General features: G+C 51.4%; 1 protein-coding gene across 2 annotated transcripts; it reads left to right on the forward strand.

Moving 5' to 3' along the window:
• Window positions 1-4310: 4310 nt before the first annotated feature.
• Window positions 4311-20352, forward strand: FLCN (folliculin). Of its 2 annotated transcripts, none has more exons than XM_068977084.1 (12): window positions 4311-4365; window positions 7872-8143; window positions 9319-9465; window positions 10240-10461; window positions 11270-11430; window positions 12762-12853; window positions 14182-14372; window positions 16205-16318; window positions 17068-17191; window positions 18171-18302; window positions 18407-18512; window positions 19157-20352. In XM_068977084.1, the coding sequence occupies exons 2-12, from the start codon at window positions 7895-7897 to the stop codon at window positions 19356-19358; spliced, it is 1740 nt and encodes a 579-aa protein (XP_068833185.1). In that variant the 5' UTR covers window positions 4311-4365; window positions 7872-7894; the 3' UTR covers window positions 19359-20352. The 2 variants fall into 2 exon arrangements, with proteins under 2 accessions (XP_068833185.1, XP_068833186.1); XM_068977085.1 differs by having other exon boundaries at window positions 19188-19341.
• Window positions 20353-26178: the final 5826 nt, after the last annotated feature.

Consider the following 26178-nt stretch of genomic DNA (forward strand, 5'->3'; position numbering starts at 1 on the left):
CATGGTGTGGGCATATATACTGTCTTGCTGCTGTTGCTGCTAAGTTGCTTCAGTTGTGTCCGACTCTGTGCGACCCCTTAGACGGCAGCCCACCAGGCTCCCCCGTCCCTGGGATTCTCCAGGCACGAACACTGGATTGGGTTGCCTTACAAGTTAGTTATTCTCAGCAAAGATAAAGATTAAAATTCCAGACTTACAAAACGTAGGTGATCCATATTAGAGAGAGAGTTGTAAACAATCCCTTTTACCATATGGTACATAAGGAAGAGGGTACTTATCACCGTATTGAAAACTAATGAAGGAAATGCCTGGATTCCTCAGCCCCAGGAGAGGCTTGCCTCTCCTCTTAATTCCTGAATATTCAGGAATTAATAAGGAACAGAGGATTCCTGACAGATCCAAAACAGCACACAGGAAGCCTCCTGTTAAATGCTTCCTGACAACCTACCACTAAGAGAAAATGGGAAAAAGGATTACTAAAAAAATTTTAAATTTTAAAAAAAATCTGTCCTCCTGATTAAAGCAACAGAATATGCAATAGGATTTAAATTTTTTATTTATTTTTGGCTGTGCTGGGTCTTCATTGCTTTTCCCTAGTTGCAGTGAGTCAGAGGTGCTCTCTAGTTGTGGTACACAACCTTCTCATTGTGGTGGCTTCTCTTGTTTTGGGGCACAGTCTGTAGGTATGAACGCTTTAGTAGTTGTGGCTAGTGGGCTCTTGTTGCTCTCGGGCATGTGGGATCTTCCTGGATCAGGTGAATTCTTTACCACTGAGCCACCAGGGAAGCCTCATGGATTTTTTTAGTTATTAATCTCCTTGTTAAATAAAAACAGCCATGGCAACAAAGCTTTAGAAAGTTTTGTTCTTTATTAGCATGGAAGTCAGTTGATCAGCTTTGTATTCAGAATTGCTGCTGTAGCCATTTTCTAGGTTGAATGCTGTTCACCTTGACAGATATTGGAAATGTTTTCTTTTAGAAGCGGGAAAGGCACAGCTATACTTTGTTGTTCAGTAGCTAAGTTGTGTCTGAGTCTGTTTACCCTGTCGACTGCAGTATGCCAAGCTCCCTTGTCCTCCACATCTCCTGGAGTATGCTCAAATTCATGTCCATTGAGTCTGTGATGCTATCTAACCATCTCATCCTTTCCCACCCCCTTCTCCTTTTGTCTTCAATCTCTCCCAGCATCAGGGTCTTTTCCAATGAGTTGACTCTTTGCATCAGGTGGCCAAAGTATTGGAGCTTCAGCATCAGTCCTGCCAATGAATATTCAGGGTTGATTTCCTTTATGATTGCCTGGTTTGATCTCCTAGCTGTCCAAGGGATTCTCAAGAATCTTCTCTAGCACAATTCAGAAGCATCAGCTCTTTGGCGCTCAGCCTTCTTTATGGTCCAACTCTCACATCCATACATGATTACCGGAAAAACTATAGCTTTGACTAGACGGACAAAGACTAGAGACTAGAGACAAAGTAATGTCTCTGCTTTTTAATACACTGTCCAGGTATGTCATAGCTTTCTTTCCAAGGAGCAAGCATCTTTTATTTTCATGGCTGCAGTCACTGTCCACAGTGGAGCCCAAGAAAATCTGTCACTGTTTTCACTTTTCCCCCTTCTATTTGCCATGAAATAATGGGACCAGATGCCATGATCTTAGTTTTTTGAACTTAGAGTTTTAAGCCAGCATTTTCACTTTCCTCTTTGACCCTCATCAAGAGACTCTTTAGTTCCTCTTCACTTCCTGCCATAAAGTGGTATCATCTGCTTGTCTGAGGTTGTTGATATTTCTCCCAGCAATCATGATTCCAGCTTGTGATTCATCCAGCCTGGCATTTTGCATGATGTACTTCGCATATAAGCTAAATAAGGAGGATGACAATATACAGCCTTGTCACCCTTGGGAAATATACTCCTTTCCCAATTTTGAACCAGAGTACCATCTAATGTGGCTCAGAGGGTAAAAAATTCGTCTCCAATGCATGAGATCCGGGTTCAATCCCTGGGTCGGTAAGATCCCCTGGAGAAGGGAACGCCTACCCACTCCAGTATTCTTGCCTGGAGAAATCTATGGACAGGGGAGTCTGGAGGGCTACAGGCCATGGGGTCGCAAAGAGTTGGACAAGAAGTCCAGTTCTAATTGTTGCTTCCTGACTTGCAAACAGGTTCCTCAGGAGACATGTTAAGGTGGTCTGGTACTCCCATCTTACCACAAAGTAAAAGGAGAGAGAAAACAATGCGTCCTTGCTCAGGACAGAAGCCAGAGAGGTGTGGCCCACAAGTCAGTCACAGGCCCTCAGCTCCTGGCCACTGTGCGCCCACTCACCTCGGCCACACACATTATGAGCTGAAACCTTTTGCACCGATCTCTTAAGTACACAGAAGATTGTTGATCAGTCGCTGTCACGCCTGAATCTTTGTGGCACATGGATTCTATCTGATAGCCCACGAGGCTCCTCTCCATGGGATTCTTCAGGTTAGAATACTGGCGTGGGTAGCCATTTCCTCCTCCAGGGGATGTTTCCGACCCAGGGATCGAACCCGCGTCTCATGGCACTGGCAGGCGAATCCGTTACCACTGAGCCACCAGGGATCATCACTCCATAGTTCAGTTCAGTTCAGTTCAGTCGCTCAGTCATGTCCGACTCTTTGCGACCCCATGAACTGCAGCACGCCAGGCCTCCCTGTCCATCACCATCTCCTGGAGTTCACTCAGACTCACGTCCATCGAATCAGTGATGCCATCCAGCCATCTCATCCTCTGTCATCCCCTTCTCCTCCTGCCCACAATCCCTCTCAGCATCAGAGTCTTTTCCAATGAGTCAACTCTTCCCATGAGGTGGCCAAAGTACTGGAGTTTCAGCTTTAGCATCATTCCTTCCAAAGAAATCCCAGGGTTGATCTCCTTCAGAATGGACTGGTTGGATCTCCTTGCAGTCCAAGGGACTCTCAAGAGTCTTCTCCAACACCACAGTTCAAAAGCATCAATTCTTCGGCGTTCAGCCTTCTTCACAGTCCAACTCTTACATCCATGCATGACCACAGGAAAAACCATAGCCTTGACTAGACGGACCTTAGTCGGCAAAGTAATGTCTCTGCTTTTAAATATACTATCTAGATTGGTCATAACTTTTCTTGCAAGGAGTAAGCGTCTTTTAATTTCATGGCTGCAGTCACCATCTGCAGTGATTTTGGAGCTCCCAAAAATAAAGTCTGACACTGTTTCTACTGTTTCCCCATCTACTTCCCATGAAGTGATGGGACTGGATGCCATGATCTTCGTTTTCTGAATGTTGAGCTTTAAGCCAGCTTTTTCACTCTCCTCTTTCACTTTCATCAAGAGGCTTTTTAGCTCCTCTTCAGTTTCTGCCATAAAGGTGGTGTCATCTGCATATCTGAGGTTATTGATATTTCTCCCAGCAATCTTGATTCCAGCTTGTGTTTCTTCCAGTCCAGCGTTTCTCATGATGTACTCTGCATAGAAGTTAAATAAGCAGGGTGACAATATACAGCCTTGACGTACTCCTTTTCCTATTTGGAACCAGTCTGTTGTTCCATGTCCAGTTCTAACTGTTGCTTCCTGACCTGCATACAGATTTCTCAAGAGGCAGGTCAGGTGGTCTGGTATGCCCATCTCTTTCAGAATTTTCCACATTTAAAACGACGTGCTACAGCCGCTGAGGGCAGGCGGGGTGAATCGCGCTTGCGCGCTCCCAGGCCCCGGTCCCCGCGTCGCGCTGTTCTTAAAGACACCCAGCGGCCGCCTCCTGCCCCGCCCCCGACCCGCGCGCTCCACCGAACACTGGTTCCATCGGAAATTTAATAAAAACGGTGAAACGAAAAGAAATTATAGCATCCTATATATCCGCGACGTCCTTTTTCTCCTGGTATGTGCCAGGAGTCCTAGAATGGATCTACTTTTCCTCAATTCTCTTTAAAAAATGCTCTTTAAATTAACTCATCCTCCCCTCTCCTGGAATGGTTTCCTCCACTCCCCCCGCCCCCCACCGGCCCGCGCGGGCGCAACCACTCCTGGCTTCTCGGTGGGGGCGCGGGCTGGGCGGCGGAGAGGACGGGTCTGGCAACCGTTCTAAGGTCCCACCGGACTTCGGAGCTCCCGGACCCGTGCGGTCTTCCAGGGATGCGGGTCTGGCGGAGCTCCGCGCGCCTCGGGTACGGGGGCGTCGGCCGGCCGGCTCCCCCTCCGCGGCTCCGGGCGGTGGTACGGCCCGACAGAGTCACGCGCCCTGAGGCGGGCGCGGCCCGTTGCGAGGGGACTTGGTGAGGGCAGCCGGGGTGCGGGGGGGCGGAGATCCGAGAGGGGCGGCGCGGTGGAGGGCTCGGAGCAGGGCGGGCCGCAGCCTGTCGGGTTAGTAGGGACGCTGTTCCGGGCGAGGGGGGTGATCCCGCTGGCGGGGAGGTCGGGCCGGGGGCGGGGTGCGGCGGCCTGGAGCTGAGGAGGCCCCCAGCTTGGCGGGTGAGGTCAGACGCGGCCTCGTCGCGAAAGGGTGGGTCGCGGCGGCCGGCGGCATTGGGTCCCCAGCACGGGGACCTCCGGGGTGGACGTGCTCACGCGCCAAGTCACTAGTGGTTAAATGCCCTCGAGGGTCACACGCCCGTCTCTGGTACCGGAGGCCGTGCCGCCGTCGGGGAGCTGCAGCCCGTCCGACGTGGGGCGAGAGCCGCCGTGAACTGGGCTTGTCTGTCGAGTGTTGGTGTCCAGACCGTCCTTAACCCTACTCGGTCCTCCGGCCGGATTGCAGGGGCGAGGGGACCCGGCCGGGGTGCCCCGGATGGGGGGTTGCTCACGTTCCTGTCGCGGTGGGAGGGGGCGTGGACAGGACCCTGCCCGACGAGGTGTCCTGTTGAGGAGCGTCTCCGGCGGGGGAGGGTTTCTGCTTCTTCCTTGTCTTCTGGAAAGCTGGTTGGGGAGGAATGACTGCTGGGCATCCGGTAGAGATTGGAGTCGGAGACCCGGCCTCACGCTGTCCGAGATAGGGTGCCTGGGGCCGTGGTTCCCTCGGGCCGTGGTTCCCTCCCAGGCCGGTGGCGCTCAGCTTTAGGCTGATGCTGAGAGAGGTATTTGGACCCGTTGGACATCACCTGGCTACTCGGGGCTGGAGAGAGATTTTCTTGAGTCTGTAGATGAGCGGCTGAAGAGCTAAGTTTTATATCGGCTGTGATCGGAGGAGTCAGAAGTCCTGTCAGACAGGAGTGAGTGTCACTCAGAAAAAGAGTAGCCTGACAGTTTGATCCTGGGTGCTCAGAAGAAGCTTAGCAGCATCACCTCTACCCACAGGCTGGGCTGTGGTCTGAAGGGTTAAATGGGCATGATGTGTAACCAAGAGTAGGAAGGATGATGACTTTAAGTACTTAAATATCTTAAACTTTACAAGGATATTTAAATATAAATACTTGTGTCTCAAGGGATCAGACATTGCCGTGGACTCTCTGATCACATCATCAACTTTCTGTGGGCCGCAGCTTACAGGGCGAGCCCCTGCTGAAGCACTGAGAACTGTGGGGTCCCCACGTACTCTTTCATGTTGTCACTTAAGGTTGGCTGTGAAAGTGAAGTTACTCAGTCGTGTCCAACTCTTTGTGACACCAGGCTTCTCCGTCCATGGGATTTTCCAAGCAAGAATACTGGAGTGGGTTGCCATTTCCTTCTCCAGGGCATCTTTCTGACCCAGGGATCGAACCCAGGTCTCCCGCACTGTAGGCAGATGCTTTACCGTCTGAACCACCAGGGAAGTCTCGAGGTTGGCTGTAAGCAGCTTACTTTATTTTTTTTTTCCCATGCCTGCTGCTCTTAGAATTGGCTCTGATACTTTTCCTTGCCTAGAAAATGGCAGGTCTTGAAGCTGAGGTGTGACTGTGTTGCCCTGCCCAACTCATGTGCAAATGGCCCTGCTGGCTGTCGCCTAGGTGGGATGGTGGCCATGTGGCCCTGATAAATATAGAAGTTCACGTGGACACCCTCCACAAGTGTTCCACTTTCTGTGGCAACAACTGTCCTCTCTCCAGGCAGCTCCTAAGTTCACTTATTTATTTAACACTTGTTAACTTGGTGCCTGCTATGTGCAAGGAACTGCTGAAGATGAGACAAAGTATATGATCCAGTACAATAAAGCAGGGAGAGGGGAGAGAGTGTTAGATGGGCATGAGCACTTAGGAGGGGCAATGAGCCAGTAGAGGTCTTCGGGCGGGGGGCGGGGGGTGGGTGGCATTCTGGACCCTTCTCCCTAGCCCTGCCTCTTCGCCCTGCTCTCCAGAATCTCCATGGAACTCAAGGTCTTCCAGCTAAGTGTCCTCTTGTCTTAAACTATCTTCTCTCCCACTGCCCACCTTCCTCTAGGACCACACCCCCATACTCTGGCTCGCTGAGCCTTCCAGCCACCCCTCCTCCTGTCTGGTCGTCAGGCGTCTCTTTTGGGTTGACTCTGCTGCTTCTGCTGTGACCCTCATGCTCCAGTGCAGTGGCGGCTGAGTGCTTGGCCACACTTTACTGCTGTGGTAAACACAGACTTTCTCCATTTTAGCCTGCCTCCCAGGCCCTGCTGTGTGGCGCATGTCAGGTCCGCCGGGCTGTCAGCATCTCACCTCTGTGCCTCCAGTACTGCTGCAGCCCAGCGGATACCCCCCACCTCTAAGGTTTCCCCAGCAGAGGACACTTGTGTCTGCACCGCCCCCCCGCCACCTCTGCCTACTTGGTGCCCACACCCCCCTGCCCCCTGGCCCTTCCAGGACTCTGCTTCCCTCATGGATTTTGCTCTGTGGTCCCTGGAGTGACAGTGCCCTTTGTCTCGCTGCCGGTCATTCTCTGTCCCCTTGACCAGCTCTTCCTTCCTCTCACATCTATGCTCTAGCGGCCCAGGGACCCCCAGCCCTGACTGCCCCACTCAGCGCTGCCCCCGCCCCATGCCAGCCTGTTGTCATCTCAGCCAGGGGCTCACCTCAGCACTGCTCTCTGCCCCCAGCTCCCTTGGCCCTGCTTCCTTCCTCGTGCTCCGCAACCCGCCCATGAGCAGCGTCTGCTTTTCTCCTTGGGGTACAGTCACGCATGGACTGTCCTCACCTCCTTCCCCTGCCTGGCCTTGCCCAGGCCAGCTGGCTTCCCTGTGTCTACCTGGGACAGCAATCAAAATGATCTTTTAAAGTAACATTCATATTTATTGTATTTTTCATCAGAATTCCCACAGGTTCTCTAATCTCTGAAAGATAGTTTGGGGTCTTATCATGGCCCTAAAACCCACCCCCGCTTGACTTCTGCCCTCACCCCCAGCTCTGCAAACATTCACACCCCCTCACGCCCCCTCCTCAGCCTTTGTGGTGCCCTCTGCTCCTTCAGCTCTCAATCAGGAGCCCTTTGTCTGAAACAAGATCCCGCCTCCTCCAGGGCTTCTCTGCCCTTGACCCCTGGCCTTGTCTCCCTGATGCTGCCGCCACATGAGAGGAAGCAATAGCCCTGCTTCCCTCCCCTCCTGGGAGGTGGGCTCTATGAGGCAGCAGCATGGCACCTGAAGCGCTGCCTGGCACTGGAGCTGCCCCACAGCTGATCACGGAACAGACGCCCCAGGGCACTGTCCCTTCTTGTCCCCACAAGCCCTGCCATCCTGTAGTAGTCAGGGGTCCTGACTGAAGGGTTTCTGTGTGACCCCAAGTTCCGTGTGTCTTGTTGGTCCTCACTCCACGTGCCAGGGACGGTGTCTGTTTTGTGTCCCTGCATGTGATGCCATGCTGATCCAGACTGGGTGCTTAGCAGTGCCACTGGCCAGATGACCCGCCCCCACAGGGTAGGGACAGCCCTCAGGTCGCTGGGCCCTGGAGTGGGCGGGTTCTGGGGCTATCTCGGGCATTTCTCTCTTCCCACAGCCCAGCACCATCTCTAGGGCACCATGAACGCCATCGTCGCGCTCTGTCACTTCTGCGAGCTGCACGGCCCCCGCACACTCTTCTGCACGGAGGTCCTGCACGCCCCGCTGCCGCAGGGGGCTGGTAGTGGAGACGGCGCCGGCCGAGGCGAGCCAGCGGATGAGGAGGAGGGTGGCATTCAGATGAGCAGTCGTATCCGGGCACACAGCCCAGCAGAAGGTGCCAGCGCAGAGTCCAGCAGCCCGGGGCCCAAGAAGTCGGACATGTGTGAGGCCAGTGTCTCTTGGGGCCCCGGAGGGGGGTGTGTTTCTTCTCTGCAGGGGCTTGGGCTTGACCTCCTGGTCATGGATGTGACCTCCCAGGTCTGGGCCCTTGGGATGCACTTGCTGCCTCTCTTCCCTCTGACTCTTTCCCCTCATGCCAGCTCTTGCTCTTTCCAGCCCCTCTCGGCCAGCAGGCGCTTGCCACCATCACAGAGCCTGCCTTTCCGGCCTCCCCTCTGCACAGTGCTCACGCGCTGCCGACCTCCTCTCCTGTCCCCTCAGTCAGGTGTCTTCCTCTCAAGCACTCTGCCTGCTTCCTGAGCTCTGGGCGATGAAGATCAGGTCCCCAAACCAGGCTGATTCTTCACGTGCAGACCCTGGGTTGGGACTGGAAATCGAGTGGTGTTGAATCTGCCGTGCAGGGTGGACAGAAATCCAGCCACGTTAGTTTGGGTTTGTTGAGAAGCAGTCAGCAAGCTTGAGGTTGATTGATTGTGAGGGGTTGAGAGGGAGGAAGCAAAGGTGGGGAAGGGCCTCTGCTGTGAGCGGGTGACACCTGTGACAGGGAGGCAGGCAGGAGGGGGCCCTGGGCAATGGGACCTTGGGGGAGGGTCCTTGAGCTAGAATGGCCTTGGGAGGGTCTTGCATCGCACCAGGAGGGGTCGCCTTGGGGACGCACAGCCTTGGCACCAATGTGGCGGTGGCTTTAGAGGGGCAGCAGACAGGGCCACTGGTCCAGCCCACTTCCATGGCAGAGGGTCTGAGCCTGTGTTTTCAGAGTGTGGCTACTTCCTGAGGCCCTGCTCAGTGTTGTGCCCAGATCATAGTGGAGGCCAGCACAGGCTGTTGTGAACCGCTGCTCGGCTCCAAGCCTGTTTTGCTGCCTCGAAGGTGGGGGTGCTTGTGGTGACTGTCTTGGGTTCGTGCCTCAAGTTAGATGAATGGTAGGTACCAAGCTCCCCAGGACTTCTGCTGTGGGCGTGTGGTAGACTAGATTCAGTGACCACTGTGAGGTTCCCATCTGGGTTTTCCTGTTCAGGAGACAGAGCTCCTCAGCCAGTGTAACTCTAGGAGCCAGTTGTATTTTACAAAAATAGATTCTTTTGCTTGAGATTCGCACAAGGGGAAGAATGTGTGTTGCTTGCTTCCTGACTAACTAGTTTTCTTGTGTCTCTCGTGAGCAGGGCTGCCGGTCACTTGCTGCAGGGCACCCTGGCTACATCAGCCATGACAAGGAGACCTCGATCAAGTACGTCAGTCATCAGCACCCCAACCACCCCCAGCTCTTCAGCATCGTCCGTCAGGCCTGCGTGCGGAGCCTGAGCTGTGAGGTGAGCGCCCATGACCTGGGCCCTCTGAGGAGTCATTCCCATACACTCCAGCCTGGGCAGCATCAGTGTTCGTCATGGGCGGGCAGGCAGCTGGCAGTCCTGTCATGAAGCACGCGGGCAGGCAGGCCTCCAGAGTGAGCTGCGGAGTACCCTGGCTGGTTGCTAGCTCACCCTTGTAAGCGCTGGACCTGCAGTCTTTGTTCTTCCCGGATGTACTGCTAATGTGTAGAGTGTGTGTAGGCCATGTCACTCCCATCAGATGTCCCCACCATGTCACAGCCTCAGTGCCCACTGCGTGCTCTCTGAGTTAACCAGGGAGTGAGTCAGGGTGTTTCTAAGACATGTGACTACTGCTGTTGCGTTCCGTCTTAGCTTGTATGTCTCTGTCATAGAGATTTGTAGTTTACTCGCTCATGCTTCCTGTCACTGTACCCACTTTCAGACCTTCAAGGTTTGTCCTCCCTCCGATATGTTCCAAATGAGTGATGTTGGCAGATCTGAGCCTGGGGTAGATCACATATTTTTACGGGAGTTATATATGACTCAAGGTGGAAAGAAATTAAGGAATCCGCTGGCCCTTGCGTTCCACAGTAATGAACCTTCTCTTTGGGGAGTTTGATCACAGGAGAGATGGAAGCGGGTGTTTCCTCTCTCCTCCTCCTTTTCCACTCTCCCTGTAATCGGTGTTGGTTCATTAGTGCAGGAAGAACTGTCTGAGCAGGAGTCACCTGCGTATAGAGGGCAGTGTCCTGGAGCGCTGTCCTTGTGTCACAGGTCTGCCCTGGCCGCGAGGGCCCCATCTTCTTTGGGGATGAGCAGCATGGCTTCGTGTTCAGCCACACATTCTTCATCAAGGACAGCCTGGCCCGGGGCTTCCAGCGCTGGTACAGCATCATCGCCATCATGATGGACCGCATCTACCTCATCAACTCCTGGCCCTTCCTGCTGGGCAAAGTCCGCGGGATCATCGACGAGCTCCAGGGCAAGGCGCTCAAGGTGGCCAGGAGGCTGGGCGGTGGGGGCGGGGGTGTGGCGGGATGGGAGGGCTCCACGCAGAGGGAACAGGAGGGGGCCAGCGTGCCTGCCTGGGGGTCCTGACCACTGCAGAGTCAGAGTTGTGGCCACAAGCTGGAGGCCAGCCTGTCTCTCTCGAGTCTCACTGCCCTGGTTCTTATTCGGCTCTGGCTTAACTGCAGTCAGACGCTCTGGCATGATTCCTGCTGATCTTTGCTTCCTCTCACCATCGTTTCAGAAGCCTGTCCCTAACGGTGTGGCAGACTCACATTCCACGTGGACGTCCAGGGCCACCTGGGGGGGACAGGCTGGTGGTGCTCTGGTAACAGACAGTCCCTAAACCCCAGTGGCTTGTTGCTGCTCTGTGTCCAGTTCAGGCGAGAGGGCTCTGCTCACCGTATCAGCCTGGTGGCTGGGGCGGCAGCTGTGGGGGCCTGCTGGTCACAGGTGCCTGCTTGGGGGGCACTTGGGCCTGGAGGCCTATCTCCTCTCCTTGTGGGGGGTGGTTGTGTATCCCCCCTGGACAGGGTCTGAGCAGTGGAAGCCCCCGTGCCTGGAGGGGGAGCCAAGAGCACTGGGAGAGCAGCCCCATGGCCACCTTGAGCGGGGAGGCTGCAGGAGAAATTCTTAACTGATGCTCTTTTCAGGCGGCTTCTGACCGCATGGGGACAGAGTGTCCTGCTGGGGTGGGAATGGCGGCCCCGTCTTTCTTCTGGGTCCAGAGAGCAGAGGGCCCTGGGCTGCCAGCTGGGATTGTCCTGAAGGGCCGTCCTCTCCCTCCGTGACTCAGGTGTTTGAAGCGGAGCAGTTCGGGTGCCCGCAGCGTGCCCAGAGGATGAATACAGCGTTCACCCCATTCCTGCACCAGAGGAACGGCAACGCCGCCCGCTCACTGACATCCTTGACCAACGATGACAGCCTGTGGGCCTGCCTGCACACCTCCTTTGCCTGGTAACCAGACTCGGTCTTCTCGCGGCTGCTAGAGTGTTAGCTGGACTGTGCCCAGCTTAGGGGGACCATCGCTGGGTGCACCTGTGTGTGGCTCGTGAGCCTGAGCTTGGCCCAGTCGTCCTTGCCCCCGAGCACGCAGAGGTCGCTGAGAAGGTGCTGCTTTTTAGCTGCTGGTCCCAGGCCAAGGCCGGTGGTTTCTCCTCTCCTGGGACAGCAGTGAATGTTTACACTGCTCGGCTCTTACGGGTCAGTATTTGGAGGGGGCTGACCTGGGCTGCTCTGGTCTCAGGAGGAGCTTCTGTTCTCTGAAGCTGGCTCCCTCTCGGGGCTAGCAGGTTGGTCCAGCTGTGGGTGGGCAGCCTCAGCCCTTCACCGTGGTTGTGCTAGTAACCTGGGAGAGTGAGGTGGGCTTGGCGCTCTTACACCCAGGCCTCAGTGGCCTCAGATCTGCCTTCACCTGCTGTCGTTAGAGGGGCCCACCTGAGGCAGGTGGGAGGCTCAGGCTTCACCGTGTGGAGGGAAGAGACTTGTGGACAACCTGGAAACCACTGCAGTCTGCCCGCCCACCAAAGACTGTTTCTGTCCCTCCCCTGCAGGGTACGTTCCTTCCAGACACCCCAGGTTCTCATCCTGTGCAGCGTCACCTAAGCCATGTGCTCACATGGAAATCCTATAGTGTAGCTCCTGAGAACCTGCAGACTAAGGGAGAAACATGTCTCCCCACCCAAGTGTTCTGTCTTTTAAAAATTATTTTATGATGTGTGGCAAAAGCAATACAATATTGTAAAGTAATTTGCCTCCAATTAAATAAATAAATTTATATTTAAAAAATCGTTAATTACAGAAATTATCAGACAGACCCAACGTGTAAGAAGTACTACACACCGTTGCTGTCTTGCTTTTGCAGTTATCAATGTTTTAATGCTTTTTCATATGTTCCCTCACTTTTTTATTCTAGAATGTTTTTTAAGGCAAATCTTAGTTGTATGCCTCAGCCATTAAGTCATCACATGCCACGAAGTGGACTCCTCCTGTAGCTTCCTCCAGCCCCATCCACGCTCGCTGTCCTGTGCTGCCTCAGGCTTGACCTGGCATGGGGGCTGTATCGCCACGGGCGCAGGTGCTGCTGGGTCTCTGTCGGGCAGCTCCTCCTGCACCCCTGCTCCTGGCTTTGGTGGACCCCTGGCTGATAGCAACCACTGGACGGTGCTCAGCTGCGTCCTTATGCCGGAGTGTTCTGTTATCTGGTAGTCAGATCAGCAGGGTCCATTGGTTTCGAGTCCTGTTTTCCTTTTTGCAAGAACATTTCATAGTTGATGCTCTGTTCTCAGGCTCCTGAAAGCATGCGGCAGTCGGCTGACTGAGAAGCTCCTGGAAGGCGCACCCACCGAGGACACCTTGGTCCAGATGGAGCAACTTGCAGGTAAGCAGGGAGGTGCTCATGCTGGGAGCCTGGGGGGTGGCTGTAGGGTTGTCCTGTGCTCAGTCCACCCCTCTGTCCTGGCAGAGAGCTGATGGAGGGCACCCTGGGAGCAGAAACTGGCCCTTTTGCTCTTCTTGGTTTTATTGGGGTTTCCTGTCTCATCTTCCTTTATGGTCCCCGTGAGAGTCTGTCCAGGCAGGTTGGAAAAGCCTCTCTTGACCCCTGAGGCTGTTGCTTGGGTGGGGAGGGTTGGGGTTGGGGGGGCAGGTGAGCAAGGCTCTCAACCTTCCCGCCTCTCTGGACGGGGCCTGCTCCCTACTCTGTTCTGTAACAGTAGAATGCTGTGCTTCTCAGGACCCAAGGGTTTCATCAGGGCAGTGGCTCCTAAGCCTGGTGTCTGGGCCACCTTCCTCAGGTCTGTGGTCAGCTCTCCACATCTGGGTAACCACCTGGGGGTCTGAGAGTCCGCGTTTCTTTTGGAGATGATTGGATTTTCAGTGATGTAGTGATGTGGGGTGAACAAGACTCGTGTTGTGCTTGACAGGCTGCTGCTTGCAAGTGCTTGACCTTAACAAGCTGGAGCTGTTTCAAGGTTGTTTCTGTCGTCAGGTGACTTGCATCTGAACAGGCTTGGGCGAGGCACTGGATCGCAGTCCACCATGGTGCGCTCACGGTGCAGTCAACCGTGGACCATTGATTATAGTGATTGCGCATTTCTTCGCTGGTGAAGAGGGCAAGGGCAGTCTGTTGGTGAAATCTGTTTACACAGAGTCGAGAGTGTTGAGAGAGGTGCAGATGTGCAGGGCTCACTGTCACGTCTTGGGTTGTATTTTTGTCAAAAAGATGAACGTAGGGGTTCAGAGCACAGGCTGGAGTCAGATGTGCCTTCAGATCCGGCTCTGGGACGCGTGTATGTTCTGTGTTGCCGAGGCACTGACCCTCATGCGTGACAGGGAGTGAGGATACTGCATTCGTGAGGCTGCTGTGAGGTGAACTGAGATGACAAGCGCCTCCTTTCTGTAAGGCGAGGAGCAAGGTACTGACTTCAGGGCAGGACGTGTGGAGCCGTCAGGGTAGCGCCTGCATGCTCTGCTCAGCCTTGGCTTGACTTCTTCCACTGGCCGTGGACAGAACACAGACTGACCGCTCCCGGCCCCCCAGGGCTCCAGAGGCAGCGAATAGTATAGCCAGCTGGCCTGAACCGGAAGTCAGTAGTCTTCTGGTCAGTTTAACCGCAAGGTGCCCAGGCTGAAGTGGTGGTGGTGTCCAGAGAGCAAAGGACCCCAGGGCTGCATGCTGCGAAATTTGAGTTGTTGTCCATCTTGCAGAGTTGGAAGAGGAATCAGAAAGCTGGGACAACTCTGAGGCTGAAGAGGAGGAGAAAGGCCCTGCCCTGTCAGAGGGGGCAGAGGGGCGGGAGCTGACCAAGTGTCCAGCAGAGTCTTCCTTGCTCTCAGACTGTGGAGCCTGGCAGCCACGGAAGCTCTCCGTGTTCAAATCCCTTCGGCACATGAGGCAGGTAGGTGGTGGCGGGGGAAGGGGAGGGGATAGAGGGGTCAGACGCTGGGACAGGAGCCCCCGCCTCTGCTTCCGGCTCATCTCCATGTGGCACACCTTGTCCTTCAGGCCTGCCGTGCTCGGGAGGGACCAGGAACCTTTTCAGTGGGTGACTGTAGATGACAGTGGGCATCTGGGGTGTCTGAGCCCCAGGCTCAGTGAGGATGGAAGGGGGTGTCTTTAAAGAGAGGCCCAGCAGTCGGCTTTTCATGAGTCTCGTATCTTGTGGTTCTGGAACCTTCTAAAGGAGTTGAGCAACATTGTTGGTTTGCATGCAGCATGGATGCTTTGTAGATTGAAAACAGTGGGCAGTCTTACAAAGAATCAAGAGATCTGAGTGTCCAACTCTAGTAATTGGATTCAAACAAGGGCTTGTCATTCAGTATAAGAGGGAGCCTGCGCGGCAGTGTGGGTGGGAGTGGGGCATGACCAATGGGGGTGCTGGGGTGGGGACTACTGGCTCACAGAGGCCGACAGTTCCTTCTTAGACTCTCTCTTTTTAGGTTGAGCATGAATTCTGTCAGAAGACAAGTGATTTGTTTTTTGGAAAATTAAGTAAAGCCTGATTAACAACAGGTTCTCTGTGGCACTTCAGGGTGAAAACCATTCACTCAGCTCGTCCTTGACTAGGCTGCAGGCCGTGCTGATTGTTTCTGTGGATGACAGTTGGGAGGGGTCTGGGGTTCTGCCAGGGTGGGTCCTGGAGGCAGGTCCTCGGAGGTGGGTGGTGTTGGGTAACAGGATGAGGTCTTCACAACTGTGAGTTGTTGTTCAGTCACTCCATCGTGTCCAGCTCTTTGCGACCCCATGGACTTCAGCACGCCAGGCTTCCCTTTCCTTCACCATCTCCTGGAGTTTGCTCAAACTCATGTCCATTGAGTTGGTGATGCCATCCAACCATTTTGTCCTCTTTCGTCCCCTTCTCCTCCTGCCTTCAATATTCCCAAACATCAGTCCTTCCTGTGAATATTCAGGGTAGATTTCCTTTAGGATTGACTGGTTTGTTCTCCTTGCTGTCCAAAGGACCCTCAAGGCTCTTCAACACCACCGTTCAAAAGCATCAATTCTTTGGCAACCCTTTGTCGGCAAAATGTCAGTGCCTCAGGGTTAATCAGTTGATTAAAGCAGGAAAAAGACAAGACAGGCTTCTCAGGTGGCTCAGCAGCAGGAGACACAGTAGATGGGATTCAATCCCTGGGTCAGGAAGATCCCCTGGAGAAGAAAATGGCAACCCACTCCAGTATTCTTGCCTGGAGGATTCCATGGACAGAGGAGCCTGGCGGGCTATGGTCCACGGAGTCACGAAGAGTTAGACACAACTGAGCAACTGAACGACAACAGAGACAGGATAGATCAGGGAGTCTCACTCCCAGGAGGAGGAGTGGAGGTGTGCTCTGGACATGGATCCACACTGAACAGGGCAGCCCTGGGTGAGCCGGTGTGAAGACCCCGCTCTTCCTTGGTACTAAAGAGTCACAACCCTGGTTCGCTCTTGAGTGGTTGAGCCATAGTTAAGTGTGTAGAGAGAGAAGGTATGTTGCAGAAAGCTTAGAATGAACAGCTTTAAGTTTTTAAGAATAAAATTGGGGGAAAGATGTTGAAGTGTACAAGAGCTTTGGGCTCAGGCTTTCAGTTGTGAATTTAGAGAGGGCCCCCTGCCCCTTCCTGTCCTTGGGCATGTCACCCAACTCTGCCTTCCCCCTCTGGAGGTAGATGACTTCCTCTCTCCTGGCCCGCCTCCTTTGCTCCACAGGCAAAGTTTCTGGATGGAAAGCTGTATGCTGTGTTTTCCAGGTCCTGGGTGCCCCGTCTTTCCGCACACTGGCCTGGCACGTCCTCATGGGGAACCAGGTGATCTGGAAGAGCAGAGATTCAGACCTCGTCCATTCAGCCTTCGAAGTCCTTCGGGTGAGAGGGTGTTTTTTTCTCTCATGGTGGTAGGGAGACAGTACTGGCCTGGTGGGTTTTATGAACTCTGGACTTGAGGTGTGGGTGTTAGGACATGTCAGAGACTCATTGCGTGAATCTAAGATCTGTGTTTTTCTCCACTGTTAATATGGGGGTCGTCTGCCCTCTCACTGATGAGGGCCTGGGTCCCATCCCTGGTTGGAACTGATTCCACAAAACACACACAGCTCAACTCCAAGATATTTAGGGAAAAAAGGTAGTGATTTGTGGCTTTGTTTCCCATGAGGAATTTGCTGTCCTCATAGACTGATCACATCCTGTCTGCTTCCCCATCCCCACCCCTCTGAGAAGCCCCCTCCACCGGGGTGGGCTCGGCCTCCAGGGCCTCTGCACAGCGCGTTCTCAATGGGCCCGCCGTGGTGCACCCCACAGGTGTAGTGGTGCCACGGCCCGGGTCTGGCTGTGAGAGTGCGTGCATACCATCCTCTGTCTAGGCCCTGAGGGCATGAGATCAGTCTCTCAAAGGTTTGGGGATGAGGGAAGAGACACACAGCTGAGTAGCTGCAGAGTGGAGGAGGAGCTAACCCTGCTGAGCAGGCCAGGGTGGGGCTGTGGGGGAGACGGCCTGGGGCCAGGAGACCAGGGACCCCCCTTGGAGGAAGGGGCTCTGCATGAGTGCTGAGTGCACTGGGGTGTGGGGATGGACTCAGCCGGGGCAGTGCTCAACTCTGGGCCGTGTATCCCTGCAGACCATGCTGCCCGTGGGCTGTGTCCGCGTCATCCCCTACAGCAGCCAGTACGAGGAGGCCTACCGCTGCAACTTCCTGGGCCTCAGCCCCAACGTGCAGATCCCTCCCCACGTGCTGGCCTCAGGTTCGTGCCTCGTTGGTCCTCGGGACTCAGAGTGAGACCACACGACTGGGTGTTTGAGGACCACGCCTGCTGGCCTCAGAGGCAGGAGGTTCCCATGTTGCAGGACCCACTTTCCCAATGGCATTGACCTCTATTTTCTGTCTTTAAGACGGGTGCCGGTTGGGCTGGACAAGCTTATGGTTAGGGTAGCTTGCTGGGGTGTGGGTCTCCGTGGGAGCATGTCCCATTCTGGGGATGGTTCAGGAGTCCTGCTGGACTGATCCTTCTGCCCTGTGGTCTTCCTTCCTCTTTCTGGTCTCCTATTTTATCTGCCTTAAATCCGTCCCTGCTGCCCTTCAGCACAGTGGCCTTTGCTCTGCTCAGCTCCACCTTTGGGACAGACAAGCTCACTGCTCTAGAAAAACGGCCAGGAAGCTCATTGGCATCCCTCTTCAGTTGGGGGCATTTGGGAATCAGCCTGGGCACCCATCCCCACCTCCTGGCATGTCCAGGTTCCTCTGGTGATTCTGTGAGATGGTCAGACAGTTGGTCACAGAGCTGCCGTCCTTCAGCTCTCAGTCTGGGCCGTGAGTCCAGGAGGCAGTATGCAGAGCACAGGCTCTAGTCTCAAAGACGGGCTTGCTGTTATTACCGCCATAGCCATGTGACCTCGTGTAAGTCACTTAGACGCTCTGTTTCCCTGCCTGTGACGTAGGGTTATAGCAGGATCCCTCTCACAGAGTAGTTTAGTATTCAGCCAACTGTGGTATATGACATAATCAGTAGTTATCGTCACTTGACGTATTGTTAGTTTGAGTCAAAAGTGAACTCTTAACTGTGTTCACAAATGACAGAAGATTTTAAAGGTCCAAGTATTAAACTCGGGTGACTAGAGTGTCTCCCAGGATGGTCTGAGATGATTCGGAGCCGCAGAGTCAGGTGGGCTTGTCATGGGGTGAAGGGGCACACTGGACAGAGCAGTGTGTCCGTGTTGCCCCAGAGTTTGCTGTGGTTGTGGAGGTCCACACGGCCACTCGCTCCAGCCTCCCTGCGGTTGGGTGTGAGGGTGAGCAGCCTCTCAGCAAGTATGAGTTTGTGGTGACCAGTGGGAGTCCTGTAGCCGCAGACCGAGGTAAGTGCCGCTGAGCGGGCTACCTCATCCCAAAATGAGCTGGGGGGTGTTGGGGGGTGGTGCTCAGGCTCTCCTGGTGCTGACCCCCTCTGCCCTGCCCCCAGTCGGCCCCACCATCCTGAATAAAATGGAGGCTGCTCTGACCAACCAAAACCTGTCCGTGGACGTGGTGGACCAGTGCCTCGTGTGCCTCAAGGAAGAGTGGATGAAGTAAGTATGTGCTGTCGCTGTTCCTGAAGTCTTGCTTTCTGGGAAGGGCTGGGGTGCCAACAGCACGGCGTTCTGCTGAGGCAAACCATAAAAAGAGCTGAGGCCGTGGCGCTGAGGGCGGTGCAGCAGGGGAAAGGTTACGAGTCCACCGCTGGGCAGCCAGCTGGGTGACCTTGAGCAGGTGACTCAGCACCTGGGCCTCAAGCTGCTCTGTGCTCTCCAAGGAAGCAGTTGTTTTTGATGGTTAATTAACGTAAAAAGTTGAAAGATCGGATAGCTCCCATTCTATTACAGCAGATAACTTTATTCCCTCCTGCCTTCTTAGTAATTTTTTGTCAATTAATTAGCCAAATGTCGTTCCGACTTTAAATAGTGCAGTGAAGCTTCAGAGCAGACAGTTCCTTTCACAACAGGAAGGAATGTTTGTTTTTTTAACATCCCTGTTTAGATGCAGCGGCATTAGAACTGAGCAAGTGGGAAACGGCGGGGCAGGCGTGAGCTGCTGCTGTGCCGTGCTGACTCCCCTGTGACTGTTCCGCTCTGTTTATCAAGCTCTTGCTGGTCTTGAAGCCTCTTAGGCCCCAGGACCAGAACTCTGCTGATGGAGCTATGGTAGCTGAGTGTTTGGTTTTGATTTCCTACAGCAAAGTGAAGGTCCTTTTTAAATTCACCAAGGTGGATAGTCGGCCCAAAGAGGACACGCAGAAGCTGCTGAGTATCCTTGGAGCATCTGAGGAGGACAACGTCAAGCTGCTCAAGTTCTGGATGACAGGCCTGAGCAAAACCTACAAGTCACACCTCATGTCCACGGTCCGCAGCCCCACGTCCTTGGAGCCTCGCAACTGACCCCACCATGGGAACAAGTGTCTAGGTGGCCTGCTCGAAGTGGCGATGGCCACCTTGCCGTGACACTCAGACACAGGTCTTTGATGGCGGTCACAGGTGGTCCTATATCCGAATGCTGACCTGACACTGTTTGCTCAGGAGTAGAAGCTGTTGGAGCTGAACTCTGCTCTCTGTGTGGGGTTCGCGCCTGGTGTGGTTCTTGGCACCATCCCACAAACTTTGAGCTGCTCCAGCCCTGAAGAAGGCAGTTGGAGGCTTGTGACAGTTTGTCCCCTGCGTTCGCGCCCCCTGGGAGAGAAGAACGGACGGAAAGTATGTATATCCTGTCTGTTCAGCCTCACCTGAGGTACCTCAGCCTGTCAGATCCTGTCAAGGTTAGCGGTTGAACCTTTCTATTCTGGAATTCAGCAAGGGTTTTCCAGGTTTTGTATGTGTTGTGAGTTTCCCTGTAGTTACGGTTTTTCAGAGTATGTGCTAATCTGGAGTCACTGCTAATAACCTGGCTTCAAGTCAGAGCTCTGGGAATGGCTCTGGGTGGAGTGGATGTTCCACGCTCATCGTTGGAGCGTCTGGAATTCGAGTTTTTAAGTTATCTGTTTCTAAGTTAAGTTTTAACCACCACTCTTCTGCCCATTCTCTGCTCTGGTTGCTTTGAGAGTATCCTGAGCTTGAGGACAAGCCCTGATCTTTTTGCAGAGATGACACTCTGCTGAAATGCCAACTGGAGTCCTTTGACTGGCCTGGCTCACTATGTACACAGCTGAGACACCCGTTGTAGTTTTATTCCATATCACTCTGCCCTTGATTGCTTCTTTAAACATCTACATTTGGCTGCAGTTAATTTTGGTGTCTTAAAGACAGGTTCATTGTCCCTGTGTACATTTTTAATAAGGATTTGTGGTTTGGAAGGATTTTCCAGTAATTTTGCTGATTTGTTTATAGTTTTTTGTGTTTAATTTATATTTAACAGGAAGACCATGTTTATATGACTAGGTATATGTATTGTGCAAGAACATCAAAATAATAAAGATATATTTTTATAAACTGTTGACTACATGGTTTTATTGGTTTGATACCTCAGGTTTTCTTGGAATCAGTCACAGAAAATAAAGTGGTTAGAATAAGACCAGTAATAGAACTGTTATGGACCTCTCTGCTGGAGGCTTACAATTTCCAGGGAAAGACTTAATAAATTGTGATTAATTTTCAGTCAGTTTCAGCTCTTTGTACAATTTCAGGTTCCCTTCTACCCCTAGCCATGTGGCAGGATCAACGTGCATATAGCTTGCAGGAATGAGGGTGGGTGTCCTTTGTGCCTGATCGCTGCATCTGATCAGAGTGCAGATAAAGAGGGGCAGCCACTGAGGCTGTACCCCACCACCCCTGGATGAGGTGTCTGTCAGGGAATGATGGTGGGCTGGGGCCCTCTTTCCCCCTCTCAGGAGCAAGACATTAAAGAGTAGGACACTCATAAACAATTTACACGAATCAGAAAAAGTAACTGTGTACTCCAGGGAAGGGCTCAGGGAAAAAATCTGAGAAAAATGGAAGTTTACACTTCCTTGGTAAAGAGCCTACAAAGTAAAAATGACAACAAAAAAAAAAACAGTAAACCCCTGGGAAGGGGGATTTAAATGTCCAGTGTTCAACAACAACAAAATCAAGACATACAAAGAAACAGGAAGGTGTGGACAGCACATTGAAAGGAAAACTGAATTCAACAGAGTCTGTCCATGAAAAAGATTTAACGGCAGACATATTAGGCAAAGACTTTAAAACATCTGTGTTAAAGTTGCTCAAAACAAAGCTGCTCAGAGAACTTAAGGAAGATGTGGAGAAAGTCAGGAAAATAATGTGTGAACAAATGGAAATTGATACAAAGACAGAAAACCACTTGTTACTGACTGCTTACTATTTGCAAGGCATTATTTTAGGGGCTAAAAATACAGTTCCCTCCTCTTTTGAAATGTCCATCTTGTGAGGAAAGTGAACAGTAAACAGCTTAAACAAGTGAAAATATTTACTGTGAATAGGCCAACACAAAGAGTAGTCAGAGCAGTGCAATACTGCAGTGGAGAGTGAGGGAGGGTCGCTCACTCCGCAGGGAGAGGTGAAACCTAGATGATAAGCAAGAGGGATCTGTTTTCTTCCTTATGCCTTTTCCCCCTTTATTCTAGTTCGTGGATTTAAGTACATACATACATGCATGGAATTGAGAATAAAACAGAAAAATCAAGAAAACTAAAATTTGGTTCTTCAAAAAAATCAACAAAATTGACATTTAGCTAGATATACTTAAAAAAATCGAGTTACTGAATGAAATGAAAGTGGGGACATTAATACCTATTCTATGGAAATAAGGGTTATAAAGGAGTAATATGAGCGATCGTATGCTAAAAAATTAGATAACCCTGAAACATGCTGAAAAACAGAAAACTTGCCAAGACTAAATCATGAGGAAATAGAAAATCTGAATAGACCTATAACTAGTAAGGAGACTGAATCAGTAATCAAAAATCCAGTAAAGAAAAGCTCTGGAGCTGATTGCATCACTGGTGAATTCTACCAAACAGTTAAAGAATTAATACCAGTGCTTCTCAAACTTTAACCAAAATTGAAGGAGAGGGGACATTTCACAGCTCAGTCTATGAGGCCAGCATAACCCTGATATCAAAGCCAAAAAAGAGACAAGGAAACTACAGACCAATATCCCTTATAAACATCGATGCAAAAATCCCCAACAAAATACAAAATTCAGCAGCATATTAAAAAAACAACCAACACAAAAACTAGACACCGTGACCAAGTGGGATTTATTCCTGGAATGCAAGGATGGTTCAACATATAACCACTAATCAATGTAATATGCCCTGTCAACAAAAGAAACCCAGTTACCTCAATTGATGCAGAAGCACGTGGAAAATTAAGCACCTTTTTGTGACTTAAAGAAAGTTCCGCCAAATAGAAATAGAAGGAAACTCCCTTTCACATAAAAGCTGTATGTGAAAAACCTGCAGGAAACTTAATACTCAACAGTGAAAGACTGAAAGCCTTTCCTCCAAGATCAGGAACAAGGCAAGGATGCATACTGTCACCACTTTCATCCAATGTGGCAGCGAGATCTAGCCAGAGCACTGGGATATCACCCTGCTTTCTCCATCCATTCATCTGTGGATCGACGTTGAAGCTGTTTCCACATCTTGGCTATTGTAAATGGTGCCACACCAAACACTGGAGTGCTAATTTCTCTTTGAGATCCCAAATTCAGTTCTTTTGGATAAATACCCAGAAGTGAGACTGCTGGATCATACAGTAGTCCTATGTTAACTTTTTGAGGAATCTCTAAACTGTTTTCCATAGCAGGCGCACCATTTGGTGGAGGGAGTAGCAGGTACTCCTACCAACAGAGTACACAGGGTCTGATTTCTTCACCTCCGTGATAACAGCCATCCTAGCACGTGTGAGATGATACCTCATTGTGGTTTTGATTTACATTTCCCTGATGGTTAGTGATGTCAGGCATCTTTTAAAATACCTGTTGGCCAGCCATGTCTTTGGAGAAATGTCTGTTCAAGTCTTTAGCACAGTTTTAAATTGAATTATTCTTTTAATTTTTTTGCTATTGAGTTGTAGGAATTCCTTATATACTATGGAAATTATCCTCATCTGATATGTGGTTTGCACAGACTTTTTAAAATACAGTTCTTTAGAGCAGTTTTAAGTTCACAGCAAAATTGAGGGGAAGGTACAGAGTTCCCATATACCCCTGACCCAAGACATGCATTTGTTACAATTAAAAAACCTATGCTGACAGTTTGCATAGACTTTAGTAAATGCTTCGTATTTATGGAGTTGGTTTACTCATTGTCGTATTTTTCCTTTTTCTTTAATTCTTTGAGGGTGTTTGTAAGAGTCGTTTTGAAGTCCCTTCCTACTAAATTCAACCTCGGAGTCCACTCAAATTAGTTCCTATTGGCTTGTTTTCCTGCACACGGGATACACTTTCCTTTTTCTTTGCATGTTGGTAAGCTCTGGTTGAATACCAGGCATTTTTGATAATAAGAGTGCAGCAACTCTGCATTTTATTTTGTCTTTCTGAGGTTGCTATCCTTTGGAAACTTAGCTGGACTTAAACTCCAGCATCTCTTCCTGTGCCGTGAACAGCCCCTGGTGTGTCTGCTCAGCTTTTAATTTTCATCTGTTTGTAGCAGGCACCTGTGAGTCTTTCAAATGTGGGAGTCACTGGCGATTTTAGTTTAACCCAAATACTTGGAACTGCAGGCCTCACACCCTGCTGATCTGTCTGTGGGTGTGGGACACTCTCAAGCCTCTGTTGCTTTGACTTCTCCCTGTGCTTTCATGGGTCATTCCCCCTTGTCTGCTGCTGCCCAGTCAGCCAGGGCTCTGTGGAGACCATGACTTGGCCCTTTCACGGTCCTCTCACTCGCAGGGTGTCTGTTAGACTTCTAATTCATCTGCTGCTTGCCCCAACATGGACTGCAAGCTTGGGCTGGTGAGGCTGTGTGTTTTCATAGTTCATTCACAACTGAGTCCCCCATTTTTTGCCAGCAGACCTGTAGGTTTCTGCAGCCAATCCCAGCATAATTGAAGTCCATCCATGTTGTAGTCAGTCAGTCAGTTCAGTCGCTCAGTCGTGTCCGACTCTTTCGGCCCCATGAATTGCAGCACGCCAGGCCTCCCTGCCCATTACCAACTCCCGGAGTTCACTCAGACTCATGTCCATCGAGTCCGTGATGCCATCCAGCAATCTCATCCTCTGTCATCCCCTTCTCCTCCTGCCCCCAATCCCTCCCAGCATCACAGTCTCTTCCAATGAGTCAACTCTTTGCATGAGGTGGCCAAAGTATTGGAGTTTCAGCTTTAGCATCACTCCTTCTAAAGAAATCCCAGGGTTGATCTCCTTTAGAATGGACTGGTTGGATCTCCTTGCAGTCCAAGGGACTCTCAAGAGTCTTCTCCAACACCACAGTTCAAAAGCATCAATTCTTCGGTGCTCAGCTTTCTTCACAGTCCAACTCTCACATCCATACATGATTACTGGAAAAACCATAGCCTTGACTAGACGGACCTTTGTTGGCAAAGTAATGTCTCTGCTTTTGAATATGCTATCTAGTTTGGTCATAACTTTCCTTCCAAGGAGTAAGCATCTTTTAATTTCATGGCTGCAGTCACAATCTACAGTAATTTTGGAGCCCCTCAAAATAAAGTCTGACACTGTTTCCACTGTTTCCCCATCTATTTGCCATGAAGTGATGGGACCGGATGCCATGATCTTCGTTTTCTGAATGTTGAGCTTTTTTCACTCCTCTTTCACTTTCATCAAGAGGCTTTTTAGTTCCTCTTCACTTTCTGCCATAAGGGTGGTGTCATCTGCATATCTGAGGTTATTGATATTTCTCCCGGCAATCTTGATTCCAGCTTGTGCTTCTTCCAGCCCAGCGTTTCTCATGATGCACTCTGCATAGAAGTTAAATAAGCAGGGTGACAATACACAGCCTTGATGTACTCCTTTTCCTATTTGGAACCAGTCTGTTGTTCCATGTCCAGTTCTAACTATTGCTTCCTGACCTGCATATAGGTTTCTCAAGAGGCAGGTCAGGTGGTCTGGTATGCCCATCTCTTTCAGAAATTTCCACAGTTTATTGTGATCCACATAGTCAAAGGCACTGGCATAGTCAATAAAGCAGAAATAGATGTTTTTCTGGAACTCTCTTGCTTTTTCGATGATCCAGCGGATGTTGGCAATTTGATCTCTGGTTCCTCTGCCTTTTCTAAAAACAGCTTGAACATCTGGAAGTTCACGGTTCACATATTACTGAAGCCTGGCTTGGAGAATTTTGAGCATTACTTTACTAGGGTGTGTGATGAGTGCAATTGTGTGGCAGTATGGGCATTCTTTGTAGTAGTGTGTATCAATGGTTTCTTTTTATTGCTAAATAGTATTCTGTCGCATTGATATGGAAACATTTATCTGTTGAGGGACATTTATGTTTCCAGATTTGAGTTACTACAAGCAAGCCTGCTGTGAACATTTGTGTCCAAGTCTTTGTGTAGAATGTGTTTGTGTGGGATGCAGCGGGAGGGCTGCACCAGATGGAAGGTGTGTGCCTCACATTTTAAATAAACTTTTAATTCAGAATAACTTTAGATTTCCCCAAGAGTTTCGAAGATCGCACAGAGTTCCATTTACCCCTCAACTCAGTTTCCCTTCCTCCTAGCCTCTTCCTTTACTTTCATTCCTTAACGTGAAGAAACTGACATTGGTACATTATTATTAACTAAACTCTAGACTTCATTTGGATTTCACCAGCTTTTTCCTACCAATATCATGTTTCTGTGTCCGGATCCAGTGCAGGGCACACAGGTGTGAGGTCTCCCCAGTCTGTGCTGACCCGTGACAGCGTCCAAGCTGGCTCTTTCTTTCGTGCCCTTGGCCGACCTGAACAACACTGGCCAAGCGTCCCGTGAGAATTGAAAGCAGTCCTCTAACCCGAGCTTCCCGTGGGTTTTTCCTTCTGACTGGACCCGGTCACAACTTCGGGAAAGACGGCCAAGTCTCTCAGGCACTCAGACGGGGCCCTTCAGCCCATTTTCCGCGTGTGAGGGTTGCTGTCCTTTTTCCGCAGAGGGCGCCCCCCACAACCCCCAGCCCCAGGCAGCACCCTCAGGACAAGCATCCACGGATCACGAGGGATTCTTCTGTCGGGCGGAGCAGTTCCTCTCTTTCCTTGCTCATTCACTCCACCATAGAGGATGCACATTTACACCTCGGGTACAAGCCAGTTCTGCATTATTTACG

The sequence above is a fragment of the Capricornis sumatraensis genome, chromosome 8, assembly GCF_032405125.1.
Source record: "Capricornis sumatraensis isolate serow.1 chromosome 8, serow.2, whole genome shotgun sequence".
Taxonomy (NCBI): domain Eukaryota; kingdom Metazoa; phylum Chordata; class Mammalia; order Artiodactyla; family Bovidae; genus Capricornis; species Capricornis sumatraensis.